Source organism: Ornithorhynchus anatinus, chromosome 20 (assembly GCF_004115215.2).
Source record: "Ornithorhynchus anatinus isolate Pmale09 chromosome 20, mOrnAna1.pri.v4, whole genome shotgun sequence".
Classification (NCBI taxonomy): domain Eukaryota; kingdom Metazoa; phylum Chordata; class Mammalia; order Monotremata; family Ornithorhynchidae; genus Ornithorhynchus; species Ornithorhynchus anatinus.
This window is the reverse complement of record NC_041747.1, coordinates 2,679,817-2,705,877: the sequence shown is the minus strand read 5'-3', so window position 1 is coordinate 2,705,877 and position 26,061 is coordinate 2,679,817. Positions and strand designations below refer to the sequence as shown.

The window sequence follows — 26,061 nt, the reverse complement described above, 5'->3', positions numbered from 1 at the left end:
GGGCCATCACGTTGTCCCACGTGAGGCTCACAGTATTAATCCCCATTTTACAGATGAGGGAACTGAGGCGCAGAGAAGTGAAGTGACTTGCCCACAGTCACACAGCTGACAAGTGGCGGAGCCAGGATTCGAACCCATGACCTCTGACTCCCAAGCCTGGGCTCTTTCCACTGAGCCACGCTGCTTCTCTAGGTAACAGGATGGACGAATTAGGGGAGGTTCTTCCTATAACCCTAGTGAGTTCTTGCAGAACACGATCCACAGTTGGCTCAAGTAAGTCAATGTTGGAAGAGGTCTTCCCTAAATCCTCATTTCTTCTTCTTCCACTCATCCACATCATCCTTGCGCTTGGATTTATTCTCTTTAGTCACCTCGCCCTCAACCCCACAGAACTCACGTACATATCCGTAATTTCTTTTAATGCCTCTCTCCCCCTCTAGACTGTAAGCTTGTTGTGGGCAGGGGAAGGTGTTTACCAACTTTATTATGTTGCTTAGTACAGTGCTCTGCATACAGTAAGTGCTCAATAAATACGACTGAAAGTGAGCGTCTGAGTTCCGTCCTCGGCCTGACTGCCCCGTGTCCAATAGGACACCGTGTGTTTTTACAACTTTATAAAATAAAGTAAGATAGTTTGGCTACATCCAGGGAGAGGCGGGTCAAAAATGGGTTGCCCAAGGGAAAGTTTGGGATGCAGGATGTTGCATTCTTAGTCACCAGGATGGATGTCCATGAGGAACAAGCTTCCTGCAGCCCTGGAACACTGGGCTGGCTGGGCCATTGCTCTAACGGCATTTCACTACATTTCCTATGAACTTGTAATCCATGTACCACCTCAAATTTGATTCTGATAGAGAGCTTTGTATTTTCCAAAGCCCATTCACGTGACATCTCCCATTTTTATCCTTGCTACACTCCTGGGAGGAAGGGAAAGGCAAGCATTATTATCCCAAAGAGGAAACCGAGGCCTAGGGAGGTGAAGGGACTTGCCCAAGGTCACCCAACAGGCTAGAGGGGTGCTGGCTGGGACTAGAATCTGGGTGCCCCGTGCCCTTTGCACGTGGATCGGTGACCGTTGGGCATTTTATATTTGCCCCAACCCCACAGCACTTATGTACATATCTTTAAATTATATATTATGAATTACTTATAAGCAGCAAGGCCTAGTGGATATAGCGAGGGCCTGGAAGTCAGCAGGACTCTGCCACTTGTCTGCTGTGTGATCTTGGACAAGTCACTTCATTTCTGTGTCTGTTAACTCATTGGTAAAATGGGGATTGAGACTGCGAACCCCTTGTGGGATAGAGACTGTGCCCCACATGATTTGTTTGTACCCATCCCGGTGCTTATTACAGTGCCCGACATATAATAGATATTTAACAAATACTACAATTATTATTATTATTATCATGTCGTCCCCTCTAGACAGTGCTCATTGTTGGCAGGGAACATGACAGCTAATTTTGTCGTAATGTACCCTTCCGAGTGCTTAGTACAGTGCTCTGCACATAGTAAGTGCTCATTCGATACCACTGATTGACTGAAGCCCTGCTTGCCAGCCTGCTGAGAAGCGGAGAGCACAGCTGCTGTCTTTCCAGCCGCGCTGAGGCAGAGATTCCTTTCCAGGCTCCGGTTTCCTCTCTCCCTGTCCCAGCTTTGGGATCTCTGGACGGCCCCCACGGCCCCGGCCTCCCAGTGCCCGGCAGCTGCTCCTCGCTGGAGGGAAGGGTCCTGGGACTCGTCCGACCCCAAGGCAGGTGCTGAGCCCGTGACCCCCGAGGTCACGAGAAACACATCTCCGGGAGGAGGAAGGCAGGTAATGGGAAAGGAAACGTATTTCAAGAAAGCAAAGCTGAGGAGGAGGGGAGGCTTGAACACTGCCCTTCTTTCAGATAAAACGGGACCTGGAATTCTTAGCATAAGAAGTATCCCTTTCCTATGGAAGAGCCGCTTCCCGTGGCCAGGGAGGGAAAAGCCGCTTCTCGTGGGCGGCTCCTTTTTTCATCCCGGGAGGGCCACAGACTCTGGTGTCACTGGCGGATTGATGGCAGAAGATCGTGTCTGGGACCCAGGGGACCCGGTCCCTGCTCTACCACCGGCCTGGAGGGTGACCTCGGGTGAAATGCTTCGGTTCTCCAGGCCTCAGTTTCCCCATCTGTAAAATGGGGACGAGATCCCCGCTCTCCTCCCCCACCACCCCCGACTCTTAGACTCTTAGCCCCGTGTGGGACTGGGACCAGGTCCGATCTGACTGTCTCGTGTCGAACCCGGTGCTCGGCTCATAGTGACTGCTTAAAAAATGCCTTCGTGATGAATTAATATACCCAAGGGGGTCATTTCTAGGACCGAGCTCGCATGTTTCCATGACTCTGCCGGGCGGGGGATCAGGGCTGGCCCTGCTAGGGTCAATTCACGGTTGTGATGCTTCAGAGAGACCCTCTGGGCCTGACCCAGCTTACTTGGACAGGTCTCTCCCCTCCAGACCCGTGACCCCGTTGACCCATCCCCATCCAGAGGTAGGGAGTGTGGATGGAGGGCGGGGTGCGGGGGACACAGCACGGTTTTCACAGTTGTTTCCTTTATCCAGCCTGACGAGGTGGTGCCGTTCCGAGGAATGCGGCCCCGACAGGGGGAGGGAGGGCGATAGAACAGACGGAGGGCTCCAACTGTCATCTGTCCTGCAAGGCAGCAGCTCCTCAGGGAGAGTCTGGCTTGTTTGCCGCTCGGGAGATCTTCCTCAGGTCTGTTCTCCACCCACGGCCGCATATGGGGCCGGACTCTTGTCCTCTCGGACTCGATTTTGTACCAGAGCCCGAGGAGCCAGCAGTCTTTTGTGGTTGTTGGTTAGAGAGGCCCAGAAACAGGGGAGGATCTGGGGTTGGCTCAATTGTAGCGGTATTTATTGAGCACCCACTTGGTGTGGTGCACTATATGAGGTGATTAGGAAGTACAAAATAAAGTGATGTATCCCCTTCCCATAGGGAGCTTCCATTCTAATGGGGATAGGTGAGGTCCGGAGGGATTCTAAGCAATCAGTCAGTCAGTGGTATTTAAGTGGAGCCCCCACTTAGGGCAGAGCAGGGAAGAAGGAAGGTTTGATATCGCTGATTAATTGATTGAAAAGCTTCTTGATCTAGCTGTGGGCCTTTCCTGGGTGGGGGGGCGGCAGGGGGGAGACAGGGAGAGGGATGGAAGGAGAAGTAACTAGGATTTACTGCTTTACCATATTTAGGATAATAACATTTAGGGTAACTGTTTTAGCATGGGGAGGGGTCTTTTGCAGGGACTGTGCAGTCCCTGGGGGTTGGGACTGACTTGGGGCTGATTTGACCAGTCCTCAAGGGCAACCTTTCCACCCCCCTCACCCACCCCCTGCTTCCCGGAGGCTCCCAACCTCCATTGGCTCAGGGACAACACCCACGGGAGGGGAAGGAAGTGTGAGTAGCACGAGCTGCTGCCCCAACCCTGCCCTTCTCTGGTAAACCTCCCGATTCGGGTTCTAAAGTTCTCTTTGACCCTCCAGAACCCCCCCGGTATGTTCAGCTGAGAGATTCCGTCCCAGGAACAGATCATCCCATTGCCCTGCCAGCTACCAGGCCCCGCAAAAGAAGCTCCACTCACCATGTGAAGCAACTTCTAGGCATGACTGTTCCCAAGTGCAAGGCCAGGGGAGTCGGGGAGGCCTCCTGGCAAGGTCCTCGGTGCAGGAAACTGCTGATGCTAATGCCAGTCTGCCAGCTAACGCCTGTCCAGGAAAGGCAAGATGATGAGGACGAGTGAGAGAGGAGCTTGAGAAATGGGATTTCTTGGAGAGAACAGGGGAAAATGAGACAGTCAGAGCTGAAGCAGCATGGCCCAGTAGACCGAGCATGGACCTGGGAGTCAAATGACCTGGATTTTAATCCTGGCTCTGCCATTTAACTAGTCTATAACCTTGGGCAAGTCATTTAACACTGTGCCTCAGTTCTCTCATCTGTGAAATGGAGATACAGTATCTGTTCTCCTTCCTACTTAGCCTGGGACCTAATGTGGGACCTGATTTGTAAAACGAGGATTAAGACTGAGCCCCGTGTGGGGCAGGGACTGAGTCCAGTCTTAATTTAAATCTACCTAGTACTTAATACAGTAACTGGTACATAGTAGGTGCTTAAGAAATACCACAGTTTTTTTATTTATCTTGTTCCTACCCCAGCACTTAGTACAATGCTTAGCACATAGTAAGTGTTTAAACAGTACTACAATTTTTATTATTAAGAAGGGAAACTAGTCTTAAAGGGAAGAGGTTGGGAAGATTAGTCGGCACTCAACAAATACCACTGGCTGGTCTCAAGAGGATGAACGGGGGACAAAGCTTGGTTCATAAATGATCCACAGGGGCTCAATCCTATGTGTTAGCAGCCCAAATCGGGACCCTGAGTTCCTGAGTCCAGGTGGGGCTCTAATAGGAGAGGGAATAGCTATAGAGAGGGATCGGCTACTTAAATAAGGCTGCCTTCACAGTGTCCTCTGGAAACTGTCTCCCCAGATCTGACTACGCCTTCATTTCCTCTTCTCCCACTCCCTCTGTAACACCTTTGCACTTGGATTTGCTCCCTTTTTTCACCCCTTCCACACCCCCACAGCACTTAGGTACATATCCATAATTTATTTTAATATCTGTCTCCCCCTCTAGACTGTAAACTTGTTGTGGGCAGGGAACATGTCTACTAATTCTGTTATAGTGTACTCTCCCACGGGCTTAATACTGTGCTCTACACCCAGTAAGTGCTCAAATAAGATCGACTGACTGAGACCAAAGCCAGTGGGCAAACCTTACCGGAGAAGGAAAGCTGAGCTTTGAAGAGCTGTTCAGGGAAAAAGTGGTGGCCAAAATGACCGGCTGTGGCTTTGAATATCTTTTAAGAAGAGAGAAGAGCCCATATCCTGCACCCCCTGCCCCTCCCTGCCAGAGCACGCAGGTTCAGAAATGCAACTCTGAACTTCAGAAAATGTTTTGGTGGAAATATATGCCCCCAATTTTAACAGAGTCCACTCAGGGCCAAACACATTCACACTGGGAAGCAGCATGGCTTGGTGGAAACAGTATGCACCTGGGAGTCGGAGGACATGGGTTCTAATCCTGACTCTACCACTTACCTGCTGTGTGACCTTGGCCAAGTAACAACTTCTCTGTGCCTAGCACCTTCCCACCTAAAGTCCTCTAGACCTTAAACTCATTGTGGGGAGGGAATGTGTCTGTTTATTGTTGTATTGTGATCTACCAAGTGCTTAGTACAGTACCCTGCACACAGTAAGTGCTCAATAAATAGCATTGAGTGAATGAATGAAATGGGAAACCCATGTGGGACTTGATTATTTTGTATCTACTCCAGTGATTAGTATAGTGCCTATTATCTTCTCAGGGCCAAAGGAGAGTTTAGTAGCCCTAGCGAGGCAGTGCAATGCAAAATCTTCACTCCTTAAGCATTGCATTTTGTTCCATTTCATGGTCTGGGGAGAAGACAGGCCACCCCTAGAAATGAGAAGCAGCTTAACCTGGTGGAGACAGCTTGGGTTCTAATCCTGCCTCTGGCACGTGTCTGCCGTGTGACCTTGGGCAAGTCACTTCCCACTTCCCTGTGCCTCCGTTACCTCATCAGTACAATGGGTATTAAGATAAAATGGGGTTTAAGACTGTGGAACAGGGACCGTGTCCCACCTGATTATCTTGTATTTACCTCAGTGCTTAGTTCAGTGCGTGACACATAGAAAGCACTTTAAAAATACCATTCAAAAATAATAATTCAAGTCGGAAAAAGATGGTTCCGTTATTTTTCCCTCCCAGGGTCTAAGTGGTGGGTGTCTCCTCTTCCTCCTCCTCCTTCTTCTCCTCCTTCTCCTCCTTCTCCTCCTCTTCCTCCCCTCAACTCCCCCGGATCTGCGGGCAGGGATTTGCACGAGGAATCAGAAAGCTCAATACGCCAAGGCAGTTGCTCATAAGCCTGGAAACGGAAGCAAGCGAGAAGGCTCACCAGAAAGATTACCCAGTGATGGATAACTTTATTGCACCCGGTTGGCAATTTAAATCCAAAAGGTCAGAGGCTCTGTATACATTATTCTTTGCAAAGACAAACTGATCCTTGGCAAACTTACTTAACACATGAATGAAAGGGCCCCGCCTATAGTTGGTGGGGGGACTTGAGGGGGGAGAGAAGGGGTGAAAACGTTTCCAGGTACCTGTGACGTCAGGAACCCTATCAAAGAGAGAAGGACATAATGACTTGGAAAAACAGGGAAAGCCATTTATCACTCCTGGCTTGAGGAAACATTCCCAGACTGATTATTTAGAACCTGTTGGGGAGAGGGGGGAGGGAGAGGAAAAAAAAAAAACCGCACGTGACCACTACTAAACAGTCTGTCAGAGTGTTTTTAACATGTCAAAATTGAGGATAAAATGAGTTTTTTAAAGCTGAGCTAAGACTTTGTACAAACTAGACAGGAAGGCAGCCTGGGGGAAAGGACACGGACCTGGGAGTCGGAGACCTGGCTTCTCCTCCCCGGTCTGTCCCTTGTCTTTTTGGGGATTTGGGGTACGTTATAACCTCCCTGGACCTCAGTTTCCCCATCTGTAGAATGGGGGATAGGTCCCTGTTCTCCCTCCCTCTTAGACCGTGAGCCCTGCATCGGATCAAATTATCTCGTAACTACCCCAGGGCTTAGGCTAGACTTAATAAGCATTTAAATTTTTAAAAATCATAATTTCACACTTCAAACACGACTCGCTAGTGACTGATGTCCACCACTCAAACGCTGGATTAGGATAGTGGCTATTGTCCCGCTTTTAGATGGGCGAACCGAGGCAGACCCACTTGAAGCATTTCGGGAAGGTTTACAGCCCGTTCTTGGTGTCGTCCAGTCGATCCGCAGAAACGGTCAGTGTAGCGTTCGGGTTTCTACGAAGCAGAGCTGTCCACCTAACCACGTGATATTATCGCCGTCTAACCAAGGAAATTGTCCAGGCTTTGCATTATGTTCCTACAGAGTGACCCTCCTGTGATGAGTCGTGCTCTCCTGGGCAGGCAACTTTCCACCAACTCTGTTTTACTGCACTCCCCCAAGTGCTTAGTACAGTGCTCTGCACACCATAAGCGCTCAAAAAAGACGAGGGATTGAAGAGGCATCGCAGAACAATGAAATAAGGACACTCGACTTTAAACCCAGTCGTTTCGGGCAGTGTTACAGAAGCATGTGTGCAGATTAGACAGAACTTGGCGTTAAAGACATCATCCAGGCAAGCGTCATCCTACAAACTGCTCAAAATGAAAACAGCTGAATCTCAGAGGGTGTAGGGTGGGGTCTCCTTCCAAGGAACGGAAACCTGTGCTTCTAAGAATAGAGTGGTGAACTCTATTGCTCTCAAACAATGAAAGCATTTCTTTATAGTTTAGGATTGAGTCCTAAACTCCGTCTCCCCTTCTAGACTGTAGGCTCACTGTGGGCAGGGAAAGTATCTGCTAAATCTGTTGTACTCTACGAAGCGCTTACAACAGTGCTCTGCACATAGTAAGTGTTCAATAAATACCATTGACTGAGTTCACTTGTTACCACATGTGAGTTAGACAATAGATGCCCCCCCAAATCTCCGACATTGACTTCCAAGTGTATCCCACTTGTCCACACTCTTTATTGACCTCTCACTTTTATTAGGGAACTCATTGTGGGGTAGAGGATTGGCCAGAATACCTGAATGGTTACACCGGTGAATCCTGTCAAATGTATTTAATAATAATAATGTGGGTATTAAGCGCTTACTATGTGCAGAGCACCTTTCTAAGCGCTGGGGTAGATTCGGGGTAATCAGGATGTCCCACGTGAGGCTCACAGTTAATCCCCATTTTACAGATGAGGTAACTGAAGCACAGAGAAGTTAAGTGACTCGCACACAGTCACAGAGCTGGGAGTCGAACCCATGACCTCTGACTCCGAAGCCCAGGCTCTTTCCACTGAGCCAGGCTGCTTCCCCATTTACTGAGCTCCTGCTCTGGTCAGTGTTTGGGAAAGTTCAGCAGCAGACATTATCCCTGTCCTCATGGAGCTTAGAGTCCAATGGAGGAGATGAGTGCTAAATAAACTACATCTAGGAGGAAGCCCCTCTCAGATTCACACCTGGAGAGTGCCCAGTACTCAGTCAGGCTTGTACACAGGAGGGAGAGTCAAGCAGAGGCATAACCATTCCATTCCTAGCTTGGGCAGTGGCTAGCGAGTGAAAGGCCGTCTGCTACAAGTCAAAACTCACCTGTGCTGGGCAGCAGCAGCAGCACGGGAGAGAGTTGAGAGCTGAGACTCAGGTTTACTGCACGGGAAGAGGAAATGGTAAACCGCTTCTGTATTTTTACCAAGAAAACTCTATGGATACGCTACCGGAACGATTGCAAGATGGAGATGGGGCGTTCTGAGAGAGACGTGTCTGTGGCGTCGCTATGGGTCGGAAACGACTCGATGGCATGAGACAAGACTGTGCGGAGCACTGTAATATGCATTTGGGAGAGTACAGTGTAACAATATAACAGACACTTTCCCTGCCCACAACCTTCTCACACCCAAAGTACCAGTACTCCGTGACTCCCCTCTCATTTCACCAGTGGACAGTGGGAGGCTGAGGAGATGCCCTCTTGTGAGGGCTTCACCAAGAGTGAATTTTTCACTTGATCCTCTCCCACTGAAGCCGAGGTAGGTCAGGCTTTATAAACTGCCAACCTTTTGGGTTCGCCCCCTCTCCCCCGCTGATAAGAAGAGAAGCAGGGCCCAGTAGGTGCTCAGTAAATACTTCGGACTGAATCAACTGATTGATGTAACCATTCGGGTTAGACTGAAAATAAGACACCCCTGGCGTAGATCACAGGGTTGATGCCCAGTAGACACCCACCGGTTGCTTGGTGACCGGCCCAGAGAGAAATGGACGGTTCTGGTAAAACCTGACCTTTAAGGAGAAGGCCGGGAGAAGGGGAGGAAGGCATGGGACACCCTTGAAAATATTGACAGAAGGAATTTCTCGGCTAGACTTGTTTTGGCCTCTGGTAAACATTTTGAACCTTACGGGATTTTTCCTTGCAAAAGAGTTTTGAAAAGGGGCAAAGAAAAAAAGGGTGAAACCAATGACCTCTATAGTTAGGTGGAATGTAAAGCAGTTCCAGTTCCTTTCAAACGGTGGCAAAAGAAAGCGGGACTGTTTGCGCTCTGAGATGAAGAGGCTATTACGGATTCTGTATTGGGGGTTTGGGTTTTGTTGATTGAGATCTAAAATATGAAGTATGTTTCAAGCTCTCCAAGAAGAACCAAGTTACAGTGGCGTTCACGAAGCAAGCATATCTGAGCTTAAGTGCCCCTAATTGCGGTATTAAATATTTAAAGAACTCCGTCGCTGCTTCTGAATTCTAGTGGGTCAATTCTAGACCGGTTGTGACTTTTCTTAGGTCTTAATCTACCAATGGGAGAATTAAATTGAATGATTTTTGAGCCAGAATGGGGAGGAAAAAAAACTCACTGTAGCTAGCAACAAGTTAAAGATATCTCTCGCTAGATTGTACTTTGTGGGCAGGGATCATGGCTACTAAAGTCCAGTGTGCAATCCCAAGCACATATGTCACTGTGGACACTGTACACACTTAATCTATATCATTGATCGATGTTGCCGGAACAATGCCGAGTGGTGACATCAGTGTTGAAAGCATGTTTGAAGAAAAGAGTGTCTTGAGGATTGACGAAGGTTAAACTTCGAGTGCCCTGGTGGATGCCAAAAGCTTAAATTTCTGAGTACTTTTTGTTTATGGTATTTAAGTGCTTACAGTGTGCCAGGCACTGTGCTACTAAGCGTTGAGGTCTTGTCTAATAATCAGGTTGGACACAGTCCCTGTCCCACATAGGGCTCACAGTCTTCACCCTCACATTACAGAAGAGGTAACGGAGGCATAGAGTGAAGTGACTTGCCCAAGGTGACACAGCAGACTAGTGGCAGAGTCAGAATTAGAACCCAGGTCCTTCTGACTCCCAGGCCCTTGCTCTCTCCACTAGGCCATGCTGCTGCTTCTGCTTCTTCTTGACCTCCCTTCTTGTGGTCCCTGGGAAACTTTATCGCACGATCAGTCGAGTCTTAGCTATTCTACATCATCAAGTTCTCCATTTGTGGCTGGAGAGTCAGAAGTCACCCTACCTAGGTGCAAAGGTTGCAATCTTGTCATTTGGAATGCAAGGAGGAAAATGGAGCAGGCATAGGTGGGGAATGAAAATTGGAAGACTGGCAAGCTTCAAAGAGCAAATGGGCCAGAAAGTCGCCATTTGGGGTCTTGGTGGCCCTGACTAGAAACTCGATGGTCTGGTCAGAGAGCTGGGGTGAGTGAGGCTGGGAGCCCAGATCACACAGCCAAGGAGACCACCATCACTGGAGAGTGGTCCCCTAGGTTTAGACCGAAAATCAGAATGAGTCAGAGCCTCATGCTTTAACAACGAAAAGGGAGTTTGATTCCCAGAACTAGCAGGAGGAAGAGCATTTATTGTGATTCCAGCGTGCCCCAACCGAGCGAGGCTCAGACTAACACCAAGCAATCTGGCTTGAGGTTTGAAGAGGGAGGGACACTTCCCAGGGTGGGCCTTGGAAGGGCCCCAAAGATCCGATCATCTTGGTTTTCAGCAGCTTTTTCTGGAGCTCAAAGCAAGGGGTTTGGGAAATAGGCAAATGAATGTTTTTTTTCAATTAACATCACGGCAGGCTTAATGATCTGCAAAAGTGCCATGGGACTGGAATTCTCCTGCTGCCATGCCAGACTTCCCAGTTTTGGGATTGGATAGGGCCAAAAAGTAATGGAAATTGGGTACCAAATGAGAAAAGGTAGAGACCTTATGGTGCAAAGAATAGATAAGGGGATAATTTTGTTGTTTTCTTTTCTTTGTTTATAATGCAGCATTCACTGAGCTTTAGTTAGCTATAAATTGGTTATTCTTGGTCTAGATTTTAATGGCCAAAGGCTGGTACCATTTGTCCAGGAGCTTAGCTTGTGTGTGGAAAAGTTTTTTGGTAGCTCGGTCAAGTGGAGGAGACCAGATGAGATGATATTTCCCAGGCAGCTTTTGGGGTCCTAAGATTCTGCTGTCACAAGTTCTGGAGTCTAACTGACTCCTGCTTGGGAGTCAGTTCCCTTCCCTTCCTTTATCAGGAGTTCAAACCTACAGGTCTTCCCCAGCCACTAGGGAAGATGCTCTGTTTCCATTCGAACAATAATGATGGCGTTTGTGAAAGCTTTCTACTTTCTGATTGTTGGGGTAGGTGTCAAATAATCAGATCAGACGCAGCTGTGACTCACAGGGGGGTCAGTCTAAGAGCCAGGGAGAGCGAGTGCCTTCTGCCCATTTAATAGATGAGGAAAATGAGGTCCAGGGAGATAAAAACGACTCTCCAAGATCACAGAGCAGGCCAGTTGCGGTAGGAATGTGTCAGGATGAGACATAATTTATAAAAGAGATCTCCAAGTGGTTTGCTGAATTAAATCTGCCATGCGTAAGCAATTGCTCCATTCTTAACCTGCTAGCCGTTTCCAATGGCTTTGGTCAGTTGGGCTAAAAGGCTCTGATAACATTGAATGACCCAGCTGAGCCTGTTGGGCTGACCTCAGGGAGAGGTCCTTCTAGAGGGAACAGAGGTGGGAAATATCCCACCCACCCTGGTGTGAGTTCGGGGCAAAAAGCAAAACTGGAGGGGGTAGATGAGAAGCAGCAAGGCATAGTAGATATAGCACAGGCCTGGGAGTCAGAGGATCATGATTCTAATCCTGGCTCTGCCACTTCTCTGCTGTGTGACCTTGGGCAAGTCATTTCACTTCCTCTGAGCCTCAGTTACTTCATCTGTAAAATGGGGATTGAGACTGTGAGCCCCCACTTCCTAGTAAAGTGCCTGGCGCGTAGTAAGAGCTTAACAAGTACCACAATTAGTCGACCAATCGCAATGTTTTCTTGTTGTTTTTCAGGATCTAGTTCAGGGTCAAAGTTGAAAGGTCCCGAACTGAATTTGAAAGGCACACAACACGTCCTGCAGGCAGGCCAGACGCTCCACCTCAAGTGCAGGTAAGGGAGGGGATCGGATGGGGCCTCCAGGCTGGAGATGCTCGGTGTCCCGCTCCAGGTCACGGCTGCCCGGCGAGGGATGTTCCTTCTTCGGGCCACTGAGTCGGCAGATGCTGTCGCCACTGGTGAATTTGGGACCTCGGGAATGTGTGACCCGGGGCCCACCTGGCCGGGGCGAGCATCGTTGCCTACTGATGGCTCACACATCATGGATGGAAGTGGGCTGAGCTCACCCAAACTCCCAATCTTTCTCCCGGGGTACCCCGCCTTGTCCCCCGCCGTGTCCCCCTCATAAGTCCCCACGAGCTCAGGTGCCACTTCTGAGGCGCGGCCCTCTGGGCCAGGAGGGGTGGCCAAGTGAGGCTGAGGGGACGACAGAGAAAATTACTGCATGCAATTGTGGGCAGAGAAAGTGTTTATTGTTCTACTGTACTTTCCCAAGTGCTTAGTACAGTGCTCTGCGCACATGAAGCGCTAAATAAATACCACTGTTTGAATGGTGCCACGTCTGGGCCAAGTGGGGACAGACCAGCTGAAAACCAGACTGACCTTCGTGCCGCTAAGGGACCCTTCTCTGTAAGGGTGGGTGTCCCCTGATGAAATCCTCCCTGGCCACTCGGGAAGTCCTGTCGCTTCCCCTGCAGCGGCCTCAGTGTCCGACTGTTTTCCTTCTTGCCTACCGCTGCAGGGGAGAAGCAGAGCATTCGTGGTCTTTGCCTGAAACAGTCAGCAAGGAGAGTAAAAAGCTGAGCGTGACCACATCCGTCTGCGGAAGAAACAGCAAGCAGTTCTGCAGCACCCTGACACTCAGCCGGGCACAAGCGCGTCACACGGGCTACTTTGGCTGCAAGTATTTATCCCGCCCAGTGTCCAAGAAGAAGAAAGTCGAATCCACAATCTACATATTTATTAATGGTAAGATGGGGCTCTTCGCAGCGGGTGAGGCAGAGCTTCCCAGTTGGTCTCCAGTCCATCAGCAGGCTTGACAAGGGGGCTGGAATGGAGCAAGGAGAATCCGCATCGGGAAGGAGAGGGTCACATTCCCAAACCACTGGTCTCCTCATGGTGTCAAGCGCTGAAGGGGCCAAGAACCCGGTTCACTCTACCCCAGGGTTCTCAGTTTTAGGTCGAAAACCTGGCCTTCAGTGTGCCAACCTTCCTGGGCAGGCCTACCCTGGCATCTGGCCCAAGCCAGGAATAGCATGTATTTTTTTTTTAATGGTATTTGTTGTTGTTTTTAGTGGTATTTGTTAAGCACGTACTGTGTGCCAGGCACTGTACTAAACCCTCAACACAGTCCAACGTGGGGCTCACAGTCAATCCCCATTTTACAAATGAGGTAACCAAGGCACAGAGTAAAGTGACAAACCCAAGGTCACATAGCTGACAAGTGGCAGAGCTGGGATGATAAACCAGGTCTTCTGACTCCCAGGCCTCTGCTCTATCCACTAGGCCACGCTGCTTGTGCCATTTGTTATGGTCATCTGTATATCAATTGTTTTCAATCCATTTATTTCAAATCTATTCCTTTAACTACAACCCAACCTGCACTGTCTGATTCTCTAACACCAGGCTACTCTCTATATCTCAGTCTTGCATACCCCACCATCGACCCCTTGCCCACATTTCCCCCTTCATCTCCGACAGCCCACCGTTCTCCCCAACTTCCAAACCATCCTAAAAATCACATCTCGTCCCCTCCATATTGCCCGTGGCCTCAAATACCTTTGACGATGCTCAGAGTCTGCTGGTTGGAAGAGTTCCCGGCGGATTGTAGGTGTATTCTGTCTTCAGTACCGGTAATTGTGGCATTTGGTAAGCGCTTGTATCTATCAAGCACTGTACTAAGCTCTGGGGTTGATAATCAGGTCCCACATGGCGCTCACAGTCTAGATAGGAGGGAAAACAGGTTTGGATTCTCCCTTTTGCAGAAAAGGGAACTGACGCCCTGAGGGGAGAGGGGGAGTTTCAGAACAGAGGGAGGGTGTAGGCAGGGGGCCAGTGATGAAACCGACAGATCGAGGAGCAGTGAGCAGGTTGGTGCTAGATGAGCACAGTGTGTGGGCTGAGTTGTAGATCAGTGAGGTGAGCTAGGAGGGGGAGAGCTGGTTGAGTGTGTCGCACTATTAGCACCCTGTGGGCAGGGATCAGGCTCTACTGTATGTTCCCAAGCATTTAGTACAGTGCTTTGCACATCATAAATTCTCAATAAGTAACAGTGATTGGTTGATAGGTGAAATCCTATGTTAAGGCATCTTTTTAACGCAGAGATGTGCCAGGATGATTTTTTAAGAAAAACAATCTGGGCAGCAAGAGCGAGATATGAACTGGAGAGGTAGAGTTGGAGGCAGGTGGGTCGGAGAGGAAGCTGATAAAATAATCAAGCCGATAAGCGGTTGGATCGGAGTGGTAACAGGTTAGAGGGAGAGAAAGGTGCAGATTGTACAAATGCCTTGAAGATAAAAGTAACAGGATTTGGAGACAGATTGCCGGCAATGTATGGCAAAGGTGCGTGTTGGGCATACTTTGTGTGGGAATTTGTGTTTAAAAAAAAATGTCCAAGTCCATTCGTTCTTTTTTTAATGGTTTTTGTTAAATACTATATGCCGGGCACTGTCCTAAGCGCCGGAGTTGCTACTAGCTAATCAGGTTGGAAACAGTCCCTGTCTCGCATTTTACAGATGAGGTAACTGAGGCCCAGAGAAGGGAAGTAACTTGCCGAAAGTGCCCCAGCAGATAAGTGGTGGAGCTGGGATTAGAACCCAGATTCTCTAATGCCCAGGCCTGGGCTCTATCCACTAGGCCATACTGCTTCTCTCTAGGCCAGGCTGCTTCTCCTTTTAACCTGGGCTCTCTTATGAAACCCTGAAAGGGAAAGACTTCAGGTTTTCCTCAGAACCAACCAGTTAATGAAACACAAAGTGGCACTTGTTAAACTTTACGATGGTTGGTTGGGAGGCGAGTCACGGGCCTCAGTTTCCACATCTGTGAAGTGGAGATAAGATAGCTGCTCTTCCTCCCTCTTAGCGTCAACCTTGTGTGGGACGGGGACCGGGTCAATCCGGTCTCGCATTTACCCCCAGCGCTTAGTAGGGCAGTGCTCAGGGCAGTGCACTGCTGAAGAATCACCATCACACCATCACCATCAAAGTGGCAGGCTAATCAAGAGTAGTCTGTATAAGTGGGTACTCTTTCATGGTGAGTGGAATAACACAGTCCAATTTAGAAAAAGAATGAAACAGAAGAATGTGGATTCGTAAGATGTGGCAATGTTGTCCTAGGAGGCTGGAAAAAAAAAAAGGCTTTCAAGTTCTGGCTGGCCTTTCTGCCCTATCAGACACGCTGAATTATGCGGTGACATTTATGCAAGTGAGCTGGCGGTCTGGACATGACTGAAAGGCCATCTAAACGTGCTCACCAGCATCATTGTTTTCTGAAGAGACACTTGGAAGAGAAAAACATTGTTTTTATCCATGGGAAATTCCTTAGACTGAGAAACACGCTAACACAGTTAACGTTCTGTGGGAAGGAAAAATGAAGAAATCACCCTCCGCCACCCCGACTCCCAGTTGCCTCTGGCTGGCGGGCTTTCTCCAGCTCAACTTCTCTGGTGGAGCTCTCAGGCTGTCTTCCAGGCTCCTTCTAGACATTGGCACTATTTGTGTCATCTGGATGCGCCTTCCTTGGTCTCTCTGCGCCTCCAACTCTTACCTGTCCCTGCCATTTCTTCTGGAAACCGGCTCGCGAGGCTCTGGGATCACCTGAGCCCCTTGCTCTGCATTCCCTTTACTAATAGTAGTAATAATCAATTAGTGGTATTTATCGAGCGCTTGGAATTAATTAATGGAATTAACAGACACATTCCCTGTCCAAAGCGAGCTAAAAGTCTAGAGGAGACTAATGCTAATAGTAACGATTTAAAAATTGAGGTATTTGTGAAATTCTGCCTTTATTCCAAAGACTCTGTTAAGAATGGGGTAGATATATAGAGTTAGCAGACATCGGTCCCTGTCCTCAAGGAGCTTACATTCTAGGGAACTTGTCTATCAACTCTGTTATATTGTACTCTCCCAAGCTCATAGTATAGTGCTCCACATAGTAAGTGCTCAATAAATATGATTGATAGTTTCGATTCTGATAAAGTCCTTTGAATTTCTTGGTAGAGCGGCCCTGAATAATCCCCTCGAGCTGGCACTGTCCGTTGCTTGGTTTTGAGGCAGTCCTCAGGGAGCCCCTGCTTCTGCGCGGCCTCCTTTTCATTCTTGGTTAGATTTGGTCCGAGGGCCCGGTTTGACCGTCAAGTCAGTCAGCTATATTTACTGAGCGCTTACTAAAAGCACTGTACTAAGCGCTTGGGACAGTGCACTATTACAATATAACAGACACATTCTGTGCCCACAACGAGCTTACAGGATGCAGAGTGTGTCCCAGCAGACCGTCTCTGTCCCTGAGCCCCGAGGGAGGAACTCCAGGCCGAGGATGGGACCAGTTCCATATCTCCTGTCTGTTGTCCGGCGGAGGCCGTGTCCTGTCCTCTCCCAGCCCTGACCCCGGCCTCTCTTCACCTGGGCTCATTCCTCTGGGCACTGCACTCTCCCATCGCCTCCACCACAGGTCCGGCCCTGGGGAACACTGGCCGCTAGGTTGAGGAAACTCTCTCCGGCCCAGGCGTGGCCAGAGGATGGGCATGGCTCTGGGAGCCGGGGAGGGGGCAGACCCAAGGGAGCCGGGCTCTGGGAACACCGGGCCAACCAGCGAGACCTGGCCGGACTGGGCCGTGTGCCGGAGGGGTTGTAGGCCCTGGTGGGGGGACAGAAGAGGGGTGGGGGATCCATTCGGTCTCTCCAGCTCCCAGGGTGACTTCCAAATCCAGCCACGCCCGCCCCTGGACTCATTTCCCCCCACAGATATGGAGCCAGGCAGGAAACGTGAACATTTGTTGTTTGAAAGCTCTCAGTTCAGAAACTACTTCAAGGGATCTCACTTAAACAAAATATGGACAGGGAGGTTTGGTGTCAATGCAATAATGCTTTAATTTGAGAAAGACTTTCTAAAGGTTTCCAGGGCATTTTTCATCGTCCCGCTGTGACACTGAAGCAGAGTCCTCTCAGTGACTGCTGATTTGAAAAAGTTTCACTTCTAATAATTATGATGTTGATTAAGCAGTCCCCGTGTACAAAAGTAGGTGCTAAGAGCTGGAATAGATGCAAAGTTGTCAGACCAGATCCATCCCCCGGCCTCACCGGAAACTTCCGGTCTAATAGGGAGGGAGATCGGGGATCTTAGTCCCATTTTAAAGATAAGGAAGTGGAGGCATAAAGAGATCAAGCCACTTGCCCAAGGTCACATAGTAGGCCAGTGACAATCCTGGGACTAGAATCCGAATCTTCCGGCTCCCATTCCAATACTGTCTCCATTGGACCATGCTGACTCCCACAATTTTTTTTTTTTAATGGAATTTGTTGAGCACTTAATATAGGCCAGGCACTATACTAAGTGCTGGGGTAGATACAAGCTAATCAGATTGGACACAGTCCTTGTCCCACATGGACTTAATCCTCATTTTACAGATGAGGTAACTGAGGAGTGGAGAAAGTAAGCGACTTGTCCAAGGTCACATAGCAGACAAGTGGCAGAACCGGGATTAGAACCCAGTTCCTCCTGACTCTCAGGCCCGTGCTCTATCCAGTAGGCACACTGCTTCTGTTCCCCTTATCGCTCCTCTAATTCCCATCTTTCTGCCATTTGGCATAGCCCTTATCCAATAATATTGGCAGTCATCTTGGCTGACACGCTCTGTGAGTCAATATCCTAGAAGCACATTTGTTTTGAGGGGGAGAAAAAAAAAATCAATGGAAATATGAAACCAATACCATATCACCAGATGCTCATCTGCGATGTGAAAGCTTGTGTGTGTGTGTGTATGTGAGTGTGTGTGTTTTCATATTATATTACAGTTCTTCATTACCAACGGTGTTGCCTTCCAGGAAGATGCTGTAGGTTTCATGGCACGGAGGCCTATATCACTGACCACTCGGGGAGATGATTACCCCTGCGGTACCCATGGCTGGCCACTCCAGGAGGTATCTTTTAGATTGTAAGCTCTATGAATGAGGGCAGGGATCATGTCTCCCAGCTCTAAAGTGTTCTCCCAACCACTTGGCACAGTACTCTACACACAGTAGGTGTTCGGTAGATGCTTTTGAGGATGGAAGCGTGTCTGAGAGATTCTCGTTCTTTGTCCTCCTCGCCCCGGCGGGAGCTCAACGGACAGGGACGAGAAAGTGCCACACTAGTTACCTGCGCGATCCCCCGATTCCATCGGCCGGTCCTCAGTCCCGAGATGGGCGAGGCTGGACCGTTGTCACTGGCGCCGAGGGGGTCCACCATCATCTGGGAGTTGAAGGCAGAGGAGCTCGAATTGTTGTCCCGTCTTCCTCCGGGAGGCCCCAAGCGGCAACCGAAGCATCAGTTGATGGAGTGAACTTCTGGCTTGCTCAGTTCCTGATGGGGACTCAACGTTCAGCACCGGGGAAACTTACGTGGCGAGAGGGTCAAGAGAAGGGTCTCTACCAAGGCCAGGTGGCCTCCGGTTCAGCTCCTCGGAGAGTCTACGTGTTCCGTCAGCGACGGCTGGATGTTCTCACTTGAGGGAACACTCCACTACCGTCCCCACCGCTTCCTTGAGGTGCGTCAGCTGGTCGACCACGTCTGCGCTCTCTCTCTCTGACTCTCGGAAAGAAGCCGGCACCCACCCCAGCCTTAAAATAATCCTCCTGCCGCTCACAAGAGGGAAGGAAAATGAAATCAAAGGGAACCAGGAAAGGGCTGACACAAATCTCCAGAACATAAATGTGCTAGGAAACGCGATGTTTATTGTTTGATCCCTTTTAATCAAAACCAGGAAAGGAGCCGAAACACTCCCGAGCTACCCACCGCCCCAGGCGGAACTCCCCGTTGATGTCAGTGGGAACTGGGGCTGGCGGAGGGTGGCAGGCCGGGGCCCTGCTCATCCCAACACTTGAGGCGGCGTGGTCCAGTGGGAAGACCCGGGCCTGGGAGTCAGAAGGACCTGGGTTCTAATTCCGGCTCCGCCACGTGTCTGCTGGGTGACCTTGAGCAAGCCGCTTTGCTTCTCTGGGCCTTAGTTTCCTCATCTTTAAAATGGGGATTCAATTTCCGTTCTCCCTCTTGCTTAGACTGCGATCGCCATATGGGACCGAGGCTTTGTCCAGCCTGTTTATCTTTTATCAACTTCACTTCTCTGGGCCTCAGGCTCCTCACCTTTAAAATGCGGATTAAATTCCTCTACGCCTTCCTACTTAGCTGTGATTCCCCTATGGGACCAAGACTCTGTCCAAACTATCTTATATCTGCCTCAGCACCTAGTCCAATGCTTGGGATATAGTAAGCGCTTAACAAGCACCACCATTACGATGATTATCTTTGAACGTGCCGCCGAGATTCCAGAAGGGGAGAAGGAAAATCACCCTAAATAGCCACCCTCCCAACCCAAGGAGTCCAAAGGCAAGCGGCTGTCTGACCTGGCCCAGGCCTTCCAGGAGTTGACCTGTGAGGGGCAATCGATTGTGTTCATTGAGCGTTTACTGTGTGCGGAGCATTGCATGGCGTGGGTGGTGGTGTTGGGCCCCCGGGTGGGTTGTGTTTTGTGTCAGTTTTCTGTTCCCGTTTCTTAGCTCGGGTGTCCAGAGGCTCCGGCAGCATGATCCCCAGCTCCCGCCCTCCAGTCCCCGGATTCCCCAGGCACCTTTTCCCCAGTCCTTTCTGGCCTGCCGTGGGGACAGCGTGTCTGTGTGGACAGAGCTCTTCCTCAGGCTTGTTACGACTATCCGGGCGTGAAAATTCAGGAAACCGCTCGTGAAAATTCAGGAAACTGCACGGCAGCAGCCCTGGCTCGATTTTGGAAGTCATTTTTAATTTCGTGACAAAGATGAATAACCCCGGGGGAGCAGTAAAGTAGCTCTGCCGGTGATCTCGTATCCCCGGTCCTTGCAAAACAAAAATGTTTGGATTATCCTAATGCAGGCCCGCTCATTCTTATTCTTTCCTTGAATCAAACTGCAAAGGAAATGCACCATTAACACGTCCTCAGGGTATTTTTGTTACAGCTTCAGAAACCTTTTCTTTCTCCAACACAATAGACCTTGGACACCAACCTTTACTGGGACTCCATGACTGCGCTTTTGGATTTCAAATGTGGCCCTTTGTCTGTCCTCTTGCTGCTGTTCCCCATCTTTTCCATCCCCCCAAGTCTGAAACCCAGGCCCCCCGGCCCCCTCTCTCTCCCCCTTCGCCACGCTCGCTCGGGCTGCAGCTTTTAAAGAGGAGGCCCTTTGGCTGTGGTACAGTAAGGTACCTTCGTAGGGGAGCCCCAGGAGCGATAAAGGAGAGGAAAAGATGAATTTAACGAGGTGACGTGGTGGCCAATTGCAATGGGGAAGCCGCCCGGCCAGTGCTTTTTAAGCATTCATTACATTTGATAATGGCCGCAAAAAATGTTTACTGTTTCCTGTAGGACTTTTCATGCCAGTGTCCTTTGTTTCAGACGATTCCTTAAGGAGACAGTCAATTATACCGTGAAGGTTTTACTGTTTAGTTAAATGGAATAAACCATTTCCTGGTACCTTGGGACTTACAAAAGAGACAAAAATATGGAGTCGCGGTAGGAAGGAAAGGAATGATTAAACCCTGATGGCCCCTGCCTCCGTCCTGGCTGCCAGGCAGCTCTGTTTAGATGAGAAGTTTATTGCTAATAAGTGAATTCCACTTCATTCTCATGTGTTTGTTTCACTCCCTTTCCTCTATTCCCCCGTCCCTTTTCCCCACTGGCCTCTCTAATCCCATCCCACTCTCTGCCCGTGAAGCTGACCGTTTAAACTTCGTTAACTGCGGTGTGTTTAGCATCTTCTTGGCACATAACAAAAGACTAAAATAAACTAAGTTAAAGAACTATGTAGTTGAATTCCAATCCTCAGCATGGCTGGGGTAAAGCTTCAGAACTTGTTTAGATTTACTGCTATGAGGTTTGCCTCCAGTGATCTTACTCAGAAAACGAGGGAGAGAGAGAGATATTGGAGTCCAACCCGATAATGGTTTGGAGTGACTGGTCGAAGAAGGTTTCTCATTCTTTGTAGAACTCTCGGCCCTGGGCTGGTTCTCGGCTACCGTTTCCAGGAGGACGGAATTGTAATTTTGCTGGGTGAAAGCGGGGGTGGAGGTGGCATTTACTGAGCGCCCACTGGATGCAGTGCACTGTACTAAATGCTCGGAACTACGAATTGAAGAAGTTGTGCTCCTTGCTTACACTCTAATAGAAGACAGACAAAAATATTTACAAATAGAGTAATCAGAATAAATCACTGAATATGCAGTTGGACAAATATATTTATAAAAGGACTGATGATAGGTATAAATATGAACATAACTGCTTGAGATGGCTGGTAGGTTTATACTACTGGGGATGGAGGGGCGATTGAAGGAGCGCTTTGAGGGTGGGGAGAGCCGAGGTCTAGGGGACTGAGGGAGGGATAAATGAGGGGACTTACAGAGGAAAGCCGAAAGCAAGGTGCAGTTAGAAAGTTCGGAAGTCTTTTTGTTAGTGCTTACTATGTGCGTAACACTGTACTAAGTACTGGGGTAGATTCTAAATAATTAGGCCAGACACAATCCCTGCCCCATCTGGGGCTCTCAGCCCGAGTAGGAGGGAGAATGGGTATTGAATCCCAGATTTATAGATGAGGAAACTGTGATCCAGAGCAGTCAGTGAGTCAGTCATATTTATTGAGCACTTACTATGTGCAGAGCACTGTACTAAGCGCTTGGGAGAGTACAATGTAACAATAGACACGTTCCCTGCTCACGGGATGAAGTGACTGCCCCACAGAGCCAGGATAAGAACCCGAGTCCTCTGACTCCAGCTGGTGCTCTATCCCCTAGGCCGCACTGCTAATTACAGATATCTGGAACTCTTGTTCCTTGAGCCTCTGTGCTCCTGTCGGGCTCCAGTTCTAGAGAGCAGAGATCAGGTGGCTGGTAGTGGGATCTGGATGCCCGTGACGAGGCAGAGGAAGAGAGAAGTTGGCGCTCTCTCTGCCACCCCACTCGCCATGGCCAGATCCTTGCTGACCTTTGGCCCTCCTCCCTGTAATATGTGTCAGAGAAGCAGTGTGGCCTAGTGGAAAGAGCACGGGCCTGGGAGTCAAGAGGACCTCTGCCTTTTGTCTGCTGGGTGACCTTAGGCAAGTCAGTTTGCTTCGTTATGTCCGTTTCCTCATCTGTAAAATGGGAATTAAGACTGTGAGCCCATTGTGGGCCTACTCAATTATCTTGTATCTAGCTCAGCGCTTAGTACAGTGCCTGGCTCATAGTGAGCGCTTAACAAATACCACGATTATGGTATGTGCCAGAGAGCCTTGTCTGTCCAGCCAGTGTGGACGCATTAAGCTTATTGTGGACAGGGAATGTGTCTGTTTATTGTTGTACTGAACTCTCCCAAGCGCTTAATACAGTACTCTGCACACGGTAAGGGCTCAATGAATACGAATGAATGAATCAAGATGGGCTCAGCGCTGCGGCCTCCCAGCCCTTGGGCCAGAACCAGACTGCCGAGAGAGGAGGTGGACCAAAGGGTGGGGGGTGGGGAGCCATTACTGCCTTGGGCTCAGCTGGCCCAGGGACCAGGTGCTTCCATGTGGACCTGGCCCCCGGATCCCAAATCGGGCAGACCAAGAGGGGAGGTCGAAGGTGAACGGTAACAAGCTCGGGGTGGGGGCGACGGTGGCCCGCTGTCTCAGCCGAGGTCGCCCCACCTCTCCGGTGCTGTACCTCTCGGGTGCTGTGACCATTCCGGGAATTCCGGGAATGGCATTCCAGCCCCATGGCTTTCCTTACTGCCCCTAGTGCCCTGACACCGCCCTGCTGTAGTGCTAATACTTTGTGTGGCATTGAGTTTTGTGATATTTAAAAGAAAATTATCCAGTGCTCATGGGGCAGGGTGGAGATTGCTTAGTAAATGTCATAATGAATGAATGATTTGGGCTTGGGTTTCTTTCTTTCTTTATGGCTCTCTCACTCTCTTTGGTTTTTCCCTATCTTTTTCCTCTTCTCTTTCTTTCTTTCCTTCTCTTTTTGTTGTCTTCTCTTGTCCTCATGGGGCTGACCTAGAGGCCTTCTCACCCTCAGCTAACTGCACACAGATCGATAATTTGACGCTGGGTGTGTACGCACACACACGCAAGCTCACGGCCACACATACATGTACCCGCACCGGTTTCCCTCTGACTAGCAACCCAACTTCAAGTTGAGGGAAACTCTGGGAATGGCACTGGGACGATGCCGCCATTCCTGCTTCCCGGCCGGGAATGGGCGGTGATAGGAAAGCTAGGCACGTGATTAGCTCGTCCTCTTCTGGTCCTGCTCCCGATGTCATTTCCTGAGCACCTGCTGAGTGCAGCGCAGTGTACTGAGCACTGCGGGAGGAATAAGCCCAAAACACATTCCCATGTCCACAAGGAGCTCAGGCTCCAGTGAATCGCAGTGTCCTGTAGGAGCTCGTTTGGGGCAGGGAACGAATCCATTCATTATGTTGTAGTGTACTCTCCCAAGCGCTTAGTACAGTGCTCTGCACGTAATAAGAGCTCAATAAATACATCTGCTTGATTGAAATAGTAGGTGGGGAGAGAGAAGGGCCCAAGTTGGGAGAAGAGTTTCAAGAAGGTGAGCCTGAGTTGCTTCTGGGAGGGGTCGGGTGTGTCTGTACGGAGTCGGGGCCGTAGGCTTGAAAATAAAATGGGCTTGGGTAGAAATGGGGGAGAGCTACGTGCAGAGAATGAATGAGGGAGGCTTAAGAGTCGTGAGTCTGAATTCCTGCATGTGGATAAAGAGTTAGATGTGAGTCCATTTTGGAGGAACGGGGACCTGATTGACTTGGATCTTCCCAGTGCATAACACAGTGCTTGACACATAGGAAGTGCTTAACAAAGACAGTAAATAACGGTAATAATAACTTCCTTACTCTCCCGACAGTTCCTCCAGCCGGAGGTGACGGCACCCTTTTCCCGGCACTGACGTACCTCCGTCTTTCTCGTTTTCCCGTGCAGATACAGGCAGCCCTTTCATAGAGCTGAACAGTGCCATACCCCAAGTGGTGTACATGGCTGAAGGGAAGGAGATGGTCATCCCCTGTCGTGTCAGCGCCCCGGACATCCCCGTGGTGTTAAGAAAGGTACGTAGGAGCGGGGCGGGGCTCTGAACGTGAGACTGGGAGCACAGCCGTGGGAATTAAAGCCGCAGCTGTTGAGGCTGCGGTCGTCTGGGGTTGGGTGTGCGGGGCGGGGTGGAGGAGGAGGGGCTCAGAGGATTCTCACTAGCCTGGAATTTGGGTATCTCGCAGTCGTCTTCCATGATTCCAACATCCACTCTCCTGGATATTAAGAAATCAATCAACTTCAGATATTAAGTGGAAAATTAAGACAGAATCTGTGCATGCATTTTTCGGGGACGCAGATAGTGACTACCTGTATATAACAATATCTGTCACCAGGGCGCATCCCTGGTCCTGCAGTATTTGCAGAGATTTCTGCGCTGCCTCATTCCACTACTAGTTGACGATGGCCAGACGGCCCCACTTCCACTGCTGTCTTCCAGTTCGGCCGCTTCATCTGACATTTTACTTCACTGGGGCTTTCGATCATTTCTTCTGTCTTCCTTGTTCATGGCCCCCCGCCCCCTTCGTTTCAGTTGGCCCTGAAGCAGCTCTCTGGGGATCCTGCCACCCTTCATTCCCCTCCCACATTCCTCTCGGTGAGAAAAGCAAGTGACAAGCATCACTTTGATGCAGGTGGACGGATTGCATCCCCATTGTGGTCCCGTGAGCTCATTTGAAATCAGGCGTGGCACCCAGGTGACACTGTTGGAACTTTTCTGAAAGTTGGATGAGGCCCCCGGAGTAAATCTAGGTCTAACAATGTCTAGATAGTTGGACAGCAACAGCTCTGGGGATTTTGAGTTGGCCTGAAGCTTTACCCCGGCTCTTCTTTGCTGTCTCCTAAAGGTCACGCTGACCTCTTTGTCTTGGATTACTCCCTTTGTCTCTCGCCTTGGGTCATGGGGTTGGGTGCTGACTAGGTAGCAGAATTCAGTAAAAGCATTCAGCTCTGTGTCATTGCTAGAGATCCTCGGTTGGTGGTAAAGTCTTTCAAAATGCAGAATGGCACAGTGCCTTGGTCATCTTCCGCAAAATTAGCAGAGCGGGGTGTTCGGCTAATTCCGAAAAGCAGGTCACTATCTCTTTGCAAGCTGGTTCTTCTCCGAGGCGGGCATCTATGAGGAGCAGTTCCTGGAATGGCCAGGTCCAGACTCTCAACGAGCATCTTGGCCCAATGGGTTTGAAATACTTCCCTAAAGTTTTGGAAGCAGAGAACTGATGTGGTCTAGTGGAAAGAGCATGAGCATGGAAAGCAGGGATCCTGGGTTCTATCCCAGCTCTTCCACTCATCTGCTCTGTGGCCCTGGGCAAGTCACTTAACTCTTCTGTGCCTCAGTTACCTTATCTGTAAATCTGGGGATTTTCAGCTCAAAAGGAAAAGTTTTCTGGGACCAAGTGGTGATTTTTGTCTCTGGATAACTCTTCCGTTGAAGATGAAAATAGCAGGTATATCCAAGCTGCTTGGGAATGAACAAAGGATCACCATCGGGCCAGGTACAACTTGGTTTGACTCTTATCCTCTCCTGTTTCAGTTTCCACGAGAAACCTTGATTCCAGACGGGAAGACCATAATCTGGGATAGCCGGAAAGGCTTTATAATATCCAAGGCGACGTATAAATTCATAGGACTCCTGAGCTGTGAAACCACGATCAACGGGGTTCTGTATAGCACAAAATATCTCACCCACCGACCAAGTGAGTGACGTCCTGCAGCCGCGATACGGGATAGGACTGTCCGGAGC

At 49.6% G+C, this 26,061-nt stretch overlaps 1 protein-coding gene and 1 non-coding gene across 3 annotated transcripts in view; both read left to right on the top strand.

Annotated features, from left to right (window-relative positions):
* Positions 1-26,061, top strand: part of FLT1 (fms related receptor tyrosine kinase 1) — a 93,056-nt gene that overhangs the window by 7,750 nt on the left and 59,245 nt on the right. For both annotated transcript variants that reach the window (XM_007664112.2, XM_029047930.1), the window contains exons 2-5: positions 11,997-12,093; positions 12,782-13,008; positions 24,213-24,337; positions 25,852-26,014. In XM_007664112.2, the coding sequence (XP_007662302.2) occupies positions 11,997-12,093; positions 12,782-13,008; positions 24,213-24,337; positions 25,852-26,014 (612 nt within the window). The remainder of the gene's footprint in view (positions 1-11,996; positions 12,094-12,781; positions 13,009-24,212; positions 24,338-25,851; positions 26,015-26,061) is intronic.
* LOC114805939 lies at positions 8,128-8,265 on the top strand. Its single transcript, XR_003754071.1, has one exon. It is a non-coding gene; the product is annotated as a small nucleolar RNA SNORA7 (small nucleolar RNA).